Below are 11,879 nucleotides of genomic sequence, written 5' to 3'. Positions count from 1 at the left end.
TCGAGATATCTACACTTACACATGTTTGACATTGACATTGAGGTATTTTCGACCTGTACATACATTGTATACTTGGATACATAGTTTGTATACATACACATACATACTTTGTATACGTACGTACATACATACATACATACATACATACATACATACATACATACATTCACACACACATTGTATGCATGTATACATACATATTTATAAATTGTATATGCACTTTTCTACAATATTTGTATATATACAAACATGTATACATTGTATATATACAGATGTATACACGTATACAAATGCATACAAAGTGTATGAAAACATTTACATACATGACATGGTTGTTATAGTTATATAACTTATTAAAGGTTATGTTATTGCAGTCCACATGTGTTTCTCTTGCCATCCAAATCTTTTGAGGGCACCGGTCGTGTTTTCGCTTTCAATTTTCACAATTAAACACGCTTTTCTAAATTAAAATTTAATTAAATTTATTAATAGATAAATTTATTGTAATTAAGGCTTCATTTTTGTATTATTTGTTACAAAAATCGCTCATTTGTCATTTAATTATCTCATTTTGCTAGTCAGATTTGAAACTCTCACATACATTTCACAGCAAGGAGAAAGTAAGGTCTTTTTTTGTTCATTTATTTTATTTACTTCTTGCTTGTGATCCAAAGTCAACCATATGATATTATCAACATAATAAGTTATTTTCAACGCATTTTCTAGAGAAATCCAGATTGTTCTATTGGAGGAATTGTGTTTCTTATCCAGAACAATCACAAATTACAACTCAAATAAACTGTCTGCTGAAATACAGAGGTGATGAACTCAAATACCTAAACCAAAAAGAACTGGCTTCCATAAGTATCAAGATATCTCTCATAACTGATACTAACTTACAGAAAAAAGTTGGTTATTTTTTTCCCAATAACTTTTTTGTTTAATAAATTAATTAAACTCACTTATTCCATTGATTAATTGTTAAAAATAAAAAATGTTATTATATAATACTATAATAGCGATTAAATGATTAAATGTTAAGATTAATATAGTTAAGGAAGGCATTTGTTAAATTTTAAATAAAATGTATTTCAAACCTATTTATTGCTGTTAGGTCTTATGTTGGTTTTTGCTCTGCTATTGTTATTGTATTTTGTTTCATTTTTCTCTGTGTTTTAGTTCATAATGTTTAATTAAAGTTTAAACATTTAAACTTTGAAATCTGCCTAGTTGGAATTATTAATAAATTAAAGAATTTAATTTACATTTTTCTATAATTTTTTTTTCAGAGATTTTCTTGATCCAGATTATCATACTGTTGCAATCTCGTCCAGATTATCAACATGTGCTCTAATTAATTTGTTTTCCAATCTCCACTATACTCCCTCCAATCTAAATCTTTTCTTAATCCTTTCTCTCTCTCTCCTCTCTCTCCTCTCTCTCTCCTCTCTCTCTCCTCTCTCTCTCCTCTCTCTCTCTCTCCTCTCTCTCCTCTCTCTCTCTCCTCTCTCTCTCTCCTCTCTCTCTCTCTTCTCTACATTATTCAAACGTTGTTTTTGAGACAAGCATAAATTTTGCTAGGATACATATCAGTCAATCAATCAATCAACCAACCAATCAATCAATCAAACCTGGCTCATTCCTACTTCTATTTTTATCTCAATCAGTTTTATATCTCCAACTAATGAATTGTGCTTACATATTTTATACTTAGTGGCATAGAAGTGAATTTCTTTTGGGATAATTATAGTCTAGTTCAGTATTTCTCTTACTACATATACTACTACTGTTAATAATTATAATCTGATAACTATATATGGTATTTTCATAGTCTGCAAACAAATGTCAGGTCATTATTGTAATAGAATTATAACTGCAAAGGCTGTTAGCAGGTGTGGTTAACTTTAGTATCCTATTAAATAATTGATATCTGTATCTATCTACTGTATCTATATTACGAATTATAGTTACCTGTATCTACGACTGCCTTTATTACTACTACTGCTGCTACTACTACTGTTGTCGTTACTACTGCTACTACAACGGCTTCCACTGTTGCTATTATTAATTTATGCTGTTGTGAATTGTATTATTCTAAAGAACGGAAAAGCGATTCATTGTAGAGAAAAAGACCAATTCACTAAGTGAATTTCAACAACGAACTTTTTTTAGCATTCAACGTTCTAATTGTGAATCTTTTTTACTTTATAAATCATTTTGCTAGCGTCAGTTTCGTCATCTTCCTAATCTTCATAATGCCCTTGATCGTCGTCGCTTTCTGATTAGTGTATTCATCGCATCATCATCCCCGGTCGTCATCATCATCATTATTTTTTCCACCATTGTCATCACCATCAACATTTGTTTCCTCCAACTCATCCTTACCACCATAATTTTATTCATTTTTACAATCATCATCTTATTCCTTCTATCCATCCTTTTCTTCGCCATCTTCACCGTCCCCTACAAACTCTTCATCATGCTACTGAATGCCAAGTACTTCAGATCTGGGGGCGGCAGGACGTTCAAGTCATTCCCGTCCAACAGACTGAGTAAGTTTTGCTTAATTAATTAATTAATCAATTAGATGGTTAAACGGATGGATGAATTAATTAATAAATTAATTGACAATTGATTTATTATATTTGTTGATTTTTTCTAAACATTTTTTAATTTGTTTAGTTATCTTTGCAGTCAGTAGTTACTGATAGGCTGTTGTCTATCGATGTTTTGACATTGTGGATTTGTTTTTCGCGAATCATTATTTTGTTCTTTCATTCGTTTGTTCATTCACTCATTCATTCATCCTCCGAAACGCCTTTTCATCTATCCATCCATTTATCCATCTATTTATCCATCCAACCATTTTTTGCCTGGTGACCTTTGTACATCCAATAAATTATGTCACGTGGTCTTGTGCAAACACACACACGCACACACATATATATATATATATACATATATATATGTATATATATGTGTGTGTGTATGTGTGTGTGTGTACCAGTGCGTACATACATATTTAAGTACGTATTCTGAATAAAATACCGATATTTATTTACATACGTTCATACATGTACACCATAATACACGTATGCATTACATACAAACAAGCAAGCACTCATAGGTGAATGGGTGAACAAAAATGCATACACATTTGCATGGATACATACGTACGCATGCATGCAAACATGCATGCAAACATACTAGGTACACACTAATCAATGCATATTGCATATTCTGGATCAAACAACCTCTAACAAAGGTTTAACTAGATATTATATATGCACACACGCACATACACGTTGTGTGTGGGTAGGTATGTATGTATGTATGTATGTACGTGTATATATGTGTGTATGCATGCACGTGTATGTATGCACGTGTATGTATGTATGTATGTTTGTGTGTGTATGCTAGGGTGGAACCAGACATTTTTGAGGGGGGGGGAGGTGTTTAATTCATAGAAGCCCTCTGTGTACAAACTATTCTTGAATTGCTTTTTAATTAATTTTTTTTGTTTTATCCAATTTTGTCTGACTTTACCTACTGTTTGGAAGCCAATGTGTGTATGTTTGTGTGCGTGCGTGTGTGTTTGTGTGTATGTCTATTCATTTTTCCATTTGTATTTGCAGAATACAGTGGCTAATGAAAATATTTAGCCTATATAAGGATGTCTGTATAAGATTTTTTACGAGACTTGAGTGGAAACGAATTCGTTTTTATTCTGTCATGAGACCTTTGTATTTATTTCGTTCGTTTGTATTGTTTGTTTGTATGTATGTGTGTGTGTGTTTGTATGTGTGTTTGTATGTGTGTGTGTGTTTATTGTGTGTGTGTTTATGTGTGTGTGTATGTATGTTTATATTTATGTGTTTTCATGCTCTACCCATCCAGATGATAATGTTCCGAAACCACTATTGAAGAATACTGGATCAAGAAATAACGCTATCTACAGTACTACTGCTGCTGTTGCAGCTGCTACTACTGCTGCAGCTACTACTACTACTTCTACTACTACTACTACTACTAACACTAATAATAATAATAATAACAACAACTATGAAAATACCAAAAACAGCGTCAATAATAACATCGTAACTGATACTGCCGATTCAGACGACAACGTCGCCACCACTGCTGCTACAAATAATAATAATAATAATAACAATAATAATAATTGTAATTTCTACGATTTCGTTTGTAACGATGGTAATGATTTATACACGAACGACGACGATAATGATGGTCATGATGATGATGATGGTCATGTTGATGATGATGATGATGATGATGACGATCGCGATGGCGTTGATAATGATTGCGGTGATATTTTCGGCGGGAACTCTGATTTCAAAAGATGGCTCCTGAATAGTGGTCTCAGCGTCGATGATGATAGTAGTAATAATAATAACAATAATAATAATAATAAGATGAAAGGCAGTCAAAATATACGAAAAAATACTACAGTGATGGCCCAAAGTCTGGTAGATGTTCCAAAAAACATGACTTTTGGCCTAAATAACAACAACAACATCAACATCATCAACAATAATAACAACAATAATAATAACAACAATAACGACATTATGAACAACAACAACTGCTACAACGATAGAAACAATAGTAGTCATGTTAATGACGACAGGCTGCTACCGCACTCAGCTGCAGCTTCAGCCACGGCCACAGCCACAACATCAGCAGCCACGCTAAAATTATATTGTTGCGGTGGCTGTTGTCGCAACGGCGATAGCGTCCTTCACAGTTGCAACTCTTCCATCTGCTCTGAAGAAAATATCTCAAACGTCAGTCTAGCCGGCTCCGAGACAAGAAATCTCGACGATGAGGACGCTGACGATGACGAAGATGAGTATGATGATGATGATGGTGGTGGTGGTGATGATTGCAGAAAGGATGGGGATGGTGAATGGATGAAAGCAGGTGATGATGGAAAGAAGAAAAAGAAAAAAAGGAAGATGATGAAAGTGATGATGAGGAAGGAGGCTCTCTTTACGTCTGCAAGTTCGAGCGGCTGCCACAGCATCACAGGCAACAGTTCCTGCGTCGTATCTGACTCTGAAAGTCTCAACCTGACCCAGAAAACAAACCCTGACCTATTTAGCATCCAGAATGAGGTCGCTGACCCGATAAACTGCGATCTTATTGGCGGACCGATAAGCAACGTTATTCATCAGTATCACCACCGTCATCATCATCGTCGTCGTCATTGTGATGAAAGTTTTAACGGAGTAGATGATAACGATGATGTGAAAATTGACGATGACGACGGCGATAATGTAGTAGCTACCACTGCCACTACTACCACTACTACTACTACTACTACTACTACTATTGCTGCTGCTAACAATTCAAATGCGGCTATAATTAGTAACGTTACTACTAAAAATAGCAACAACAAAATCGTGGCTCGCGAAAATATGCTCGATAGCAATGTAGGCGGTTGCGAACTCGCCGATGTCGCCGATGACGTCACAAGAAAGTTTGATGACGTCATTAGGCTCGGTGATTGTCTGGATGAAATTTCGAATAAATTCTCTGAAGATGGTGATGGAGGGGATGATTTCAAAGTTGTCCTGAGTAAGAGGAGGTCAAAAATGGTCGTCAAACAACATCAGCAGTGGCTGCAACAGCAGCCTCAGCAGCTGCAACAGCAGCCTCAGCAGCATCGATACTATCACAAACAACAATACAAGCGACAACATCATAAACAGCAGCAACAACAACAGCAACAGGGCAATAAAAGTTTCACTTCTGAGAACGTTAATAATAATTCTAATGAGTCTAAAGCCACAACTGCAACTGCAACATCAAAAATAACATCAGCAGCAACTACAACGACTTCAGCAGCAACTACAACAACTTCAGCAGCAACTACAACAACTTCAGCAGCAACTACAACATCTTCAGCAATAGCAGCAGCCAGAGATACAGCAGCAACAGCAACAGCGTCATCATCAACAGCGTCAATAAGAAGCTCAGCAACACTAACCAGATCATCAGCGAACGGCTTCAGCAACAAAGATGAAAATCTTGCAACTTCCACCAAATTTCTTCCTTCGTCATCATCTTCTTTGTCATCTTTCCTTTCGTCAGCATCATCATCTCCATCAATCTCACCATCTCCAACATCATCATCATCATCATCATCGACGACATCATCATTATCATCGTCGTCGTCGCGGCCACAACAACAACAACAAAGTTCTAAGACATCAACTACGTTCGCAACACTTTTTATGAAATCAACAACACTATCATCATCATCATTTCCACCACTTATTTCATCACCTCCACCAACAACATCATCATCATCATTAATGAACGACGGATGGAATGAAGTGAAAGGAAAGAGATGTAAAAATTATAAGCCAGTCGATGATTGCAATGCTTCAAACAACAACAACAGTGATGATGCCGATGATGATTGCAATGCCAAACAACAACAACAACAACAACAAAGAACTCAAAGACTACAACAACAAAGAACTAAACAACAACAACAATATCAAAAACATCAACAAAAATTTTCAACAGATACGCGGAAGTTATTGCCTGCAATAGCCTCATCAACAAAAACCCAACATATCAGTGACATCTCGAAGACAAATGATTTGAAAAATGACAAAAGCAGCAACACCAACAACAACATCAATAAAAGTTGTAAAAACAACGAAGATGATGGTGATAAACTTACTCCTCCACAAAAACAACATCAGCAACAACAACAACAACAACTGCAGCAACATCAACTAATATCTTTTGGTTCAGGCTGCAAGGATTTGGATACTTTCCACAGCAGCAGCAACAACAACAAAAACATTAACAAGAATAGCAACAACAACAACAACATCAACAAAAACCTCAGTTTCACTGCAAAACAACAACATCAACAACCCAAATCTCAACAACAGAAATCGGTTGTTGTTGAAAGTTGTCTGAAAGAGATTACACAGACTGCAACAACAACTACAACAACAATAACATCAACAACAACATCAATTACATCAACATCAAAATCAGCAACAAAGGTAGATAGAAAGACCGAATATGGAAAATTTAATTTTAAACAAGCTCAACTTTTCCTTATGAGATGTTAGCTTGAATGAATGAATGAATGAATGAATGAATGAATGAATGAATGAATGAATGCATGAATGCATGGATAAATGGATGATTAAATGAATGAGTGAGCAAATGAATGATTGAAGCAGTTTGATTGACTGATTGATTGACGTATTTTGATAAATCTTCATAATTTCCTCATAAACTTCATCTCAATTTAAACAGCCTTTAATGAAGGAATGGAGAGGATCAACAGCAGCGGCGACAGTAGCCGCAAGAGCAGCGGCGACAACAGCAACAACGACAACAACTTCAACGGCAACATATCAGTAAAGAAATTAAATTTTTCCATCTATCCATCTGTCTATCTATAAATCATGAATATATAAATCATGTTTCCTGGTTTTTTAATAAATTAATATTATATATATATATATATATATATATATATATATATATATATATTTGGATTGTTTAATTAATTAGTTAATTGAATGAATGAATGAATGAATGAATTAGTGAATTAATTAATGATATATATATATATATATATATATATATATATATATATATATATATATATATATTTGGATTGTTTAATTAATTAGTTAATTGAATGAATGAATGAATTAGTGAATTAATTAATGAATTAATTTGTTACAATTTTGTCATTAGCATATCACAATTTTATTCTGTTTGAATTTTTCGTAATAGCAATTGTTATAATTGTAATTAGAATAATAATTAATATTATTATTATTGTTAAATAATAAGAATTAATATTTTTATTATTGTTATTGTTTTGTTGTTTCGTTCTGGTTTGTTATTATTGGATAGAAGAAATGTAATTTTAAATTAAAAGAATTTATTTAATTTATTCATTTTGTTGAAGTGCGTGTGTGTGTGTGTGTGTGTGTGTGGTGTGTATGTTTATGTATATGCGCGTGTGTGTTTGTGTATATGCGCGTGTGTGTTTGTGTGTGTGTGTGTGTGTATGTGTGTGTTTATGTATATGTGTGTTTATGTATATGCGTGTGTGTATGTTTAAGCGTGTGTTTGTGTATGTTTATGTTTAATATATATTATAAACATCAAGTTTGTATATGTGAGAGTGTTTATTTACTCTATATTATATGGCATAATTTTTGTACATAAAAGTTATTAGTAATTAGTAATCAATTAATTAGTTAATTATTCAGTTAATCAATCAATTGGTTTGTATATTCATTTGTTTATTTAGTTGCTAATTGTTTTATTTTCTTGTTTATATAATAACTTTCGTTATACCTTTATGGTGATGATGATGATGGTGACGAAGACGACGACGACGATGATGGTCATTGTTGATATTATCTTATAAACAATCTTCACGTCTGATTGTTTGTCGGCTTGAACTAAACTAAATTATTTCTGTTGCTACTCTCTCGCTCTCTCTTTTTTCTTTCTTTCTTTCCCTCTCTCTCTCTCTCTCTCTCTATTTTTTCTTTCTTTCTTTCTCTCTTCATTTTATCATTTTTCTTCTTAGGGACCACATCTTTAGACTTGTATTGTTGGATTGCATTATAAATGTTTGTATGTGAACTTGCTTCGTGTACATTTTGTATAGTGTTTGTATACAATTGTATACATGTTTTGTATACAATTGTATACATGTTTTGTATACAATTGTATACATGTTTTGTATACAATTGTATACATGTTTTGTATATTATGTGGTGTGGTTTGTATGAATTTGTTTGGTATATATACAAACTTACATTTTTGAAGATTTTATTCGAATTGGATAACTTGATTTTCATGTGTGATTTATTCCTTCATCTATTATTATTTATTTTCGTTCTTTTTTGCCACACATTTATTCATTCATTCATTCGATCAGTCATTCATTCATTTGATGATTCATTCATTCATTTATTGATTCATTCATTTTATTTATTCGTTCTTTCGTTTGCTCATGCATCTAATCAAATTTTCATCTTTCGTTGTATTTATTCATTCATTCATTCATTTATTCACTTACTCCATCAATCGTTCATGAATGAATGAATTAATTAATTCATTCATTCATTCATTCATGAACTAATTAATTCATTCATTCATTCAATCAATCAGTTTGTACTTTCGCACATTCATCGTGTAAACTGTATGTAAATATTATTTAATGGTGATTTTTCTAGTTTTACTCTTACTTACACACACAAATAAACACACACACACACACACACACACACACACACACACACACACACACACACACACACACACACACACGTAAACACAGTCATACACACTCACACGCACATAAGTCGGTTGTGTAATTAATTAGTTAGATATTAACGTAATAATAATAATAATAATAATAGTAACATCGTTCGTAGCGTCATTACACTATAAAGTAATATGTTTGTTAAAAAATGGCCTACAAAATGTTTACAATACGACACACTTTTCAGCTTCTCGTTTTAGTTTACAGGGCTGTGTGTGTGTGTCTGTCTGTGTGTGTGTATCCACCAGTAGTTATTTGGACACCGATATTTTCAGCTTGATTACTACACTTTGTTTTATCAGCCCTATTTTGGTTCCTATTATTATTCAATGTGTTGATTAGTACTAAACTTACTTATTGCCGTTGTCAATAGTTTATTTTTAGCACGCACACACACACACACACACGCATACACAATCATATATATATATATATAATATAAGTATGTATGCGTTGGTTTAGTTTTGTTTGTTTAATGAGATTCAACTCAAGATCCTGAATTTTCAATAGAGTTTTAATTTGTATTGAATAGTGTTGGCGCAAAAAATTAAAAACCCAACAGCACAAAAAGAATAATAATAATCATCACATGGGCTTGTCTATGAGTAAGAAGGAGGTGCACTTGTGGAAATGCCATAGATGTCTCGGTATCTCTAATCCTAAACGGATGACCAACTAGCTATCAGGTCTCTCTCTAGATAGTTGGCGAACATTTCTACGTATGGCATATTGTATTTTCATCAACACACTGCAAATACACTGTAATATTTTATTCTTTTTCTCGTCAAAAAATTATGCAACAGGATTGGCAAATGATTTAATTTTGGTTTAATAACAATTTTAACAAATGCTCGGTTTGCGTTTTCTACACAGCTTATCTTCAACATTAGCAGTTTCTTCATTGATGTTTTTAATTAAAGTTTTTGACGGGCAATTAAAAAACCCGTCCAAAAATTATTTTCTCCCCTTCATGACTGAATGTGCAACACATATTTTCGATCATATTATCACTATCCGGAGCGTATCTGTCCGGAATTTTATTTCAATTTCTTTTGTGTAATTGATTTCAAAAACATCTACACTGCCTAACTTGAATTCTTTATAGCTCCAAAAATTTGCCAGCAAAATGAAACGATCCGTCACCATCGAGCAGTATTTCTTTACAACTAGCACATTTAGTGATACTAATTACATTTTCGTTTGGCAAATTGACTTCCAGCACTTATCTAGTAATTTTATCGACTGAAACGCTTATTGGTTGATCGATTTCATGAAAAATGTCATCAATGAAATTACCTACGTCTTGATTAACTGCTGCTGCATTGTCGATCGAAACCTTCAAAACATCCTCATTCAATTCAGGATTTTTGGATGGCTAGGCATGAAATGAAACATCATTATCTTCAGCCTTTGCGGGATTCCATTCATAACCACTTTTTTACATCCATACGTTTGAAAACCATATCTAGTTCAGAATTGCAACAAATACCCATTACTATAATAAAAATTGTTTAACAAAAAAAAAACAAAAAAAAATTAATAAATTTATTTAATCCGATAACAACTGATGTTGCGGCAACACAAGACAAGCGTGAATGGGGAACGTGTGTTACAACCACGTGGAGCAACTTAGCATGTAGGCAGCCAATGCCAGCCAACTAACTGATCGAATTATTGTCGAATAAAAATTTCGTTGAAGTATAAAAGATGGAAAAGAAAGGCGTTGAATTGAACAAAAATTGCAAAATGGAGAAAGACAATGCTGTCGATGAGCCAGCAAAAATGGTTTTAATTTCCAACGAAGGCAGTCGCTACGAAGTTGCTAAAGATTTATTACTACAGTTCAGTGATTATTTTCAAGCCTTGGCAAACAGTGGAATGAGAGATGCAAACTTCAAAGAACTTACGTTGGAGTGTCTTTCCGACGCATCTTAACTCAGATATAGATCTAATCATCTATGCAGATGACTGCACTATGTGCGCAAATTCAAATAACATACCTGATTTAATTCACAAAACTGAAACATTTCTCTCTAAAATTGTAAAGTCGTCTAAATTAAATAAACTTTCTGTCAACTTAAAAAAAAAACAAAATTCATGATTGTTCCAAATAAAAGAAATACACCTATGCATAACATAACTTTAAAATTGAACACCAAGGAAAATAGTGAACAGAGCATAACAAAAGTTGACGCATCGACAATAAATTTAACTTTAATGATCACATCGAACTAATTCTAACAAAAATTAATATAATTTTTGGCATAATGATAGGAATTAAAAATTTTTTAAATAATAATACTAAAAGACTACTTTACCAATCATTAATTTTTAGTCATTTTTACTATGGTAACCTAATATGAGGTAATACAAACATTTCAACACTTAAATTATTTAGCGCACAAAAAAAGATAATTAATTTTCTATTTAAAATCGATTATAATCACTCCGATTACAATATATTTAACAATAATAATATTTTATCAATTTTTGAAATAAATTCCTACAAATCATCTTAATTAACATTTAA

At 32.8% G+C, this 11,879-nt stretch overlaps 1 protein-coding gene across 1 annotated transcript; it reads left to right on the top strand.

Annotated features, from left to right (window-relative positions):
- Positions 1–2,479: 2,479 nt before the first annotated feature.
- HELRODRAFT_189554 (hypothetical protein) lies at positions 2,480–7,827 on the top strand (the record flags this gene model as incomplete). Its single annotated transcript, XM_009030714.1, has 7 exons — positions 2,480–2,552; positions 3,898–5,763; positions 6,556–6,938; positions 7,050–7,113; positions 7,309–7,379; positions 7,409–7,548; positions 7,635–7,827. The coding sequence occupies 7 exons, from the start codon at positions 2,480–2,482 to the stop codon at positions 7,681–7,683; spliced, it is 2,646 nt and encodes an 881-aa protein (XP_009028962.1). The 3' UTR covers positions 7,684–7,827.
- Positions 7,828–11,879: the final 4,052 nt, after the last annotated feature.

Source organism: Helobdella robusta (genome assembly GCF_000326865.2).
Source record: "Helobdella robusta unplaced genomic scaffold HELROscaffold_7, whole genome shotgun sequence".
NCBI classification, from domain to species: domain Eukaryota; kingdom Metazoa; phylum Annelida; class Clitellata; order Rhynchobdellida; family Glossiphoniidae; genus Helobdella; species Helobdella robusta.
Note: the sequence above shows the minus strand (reverse complement) of the source record. Positions and strands in the feature narration are given on the sequence as shown.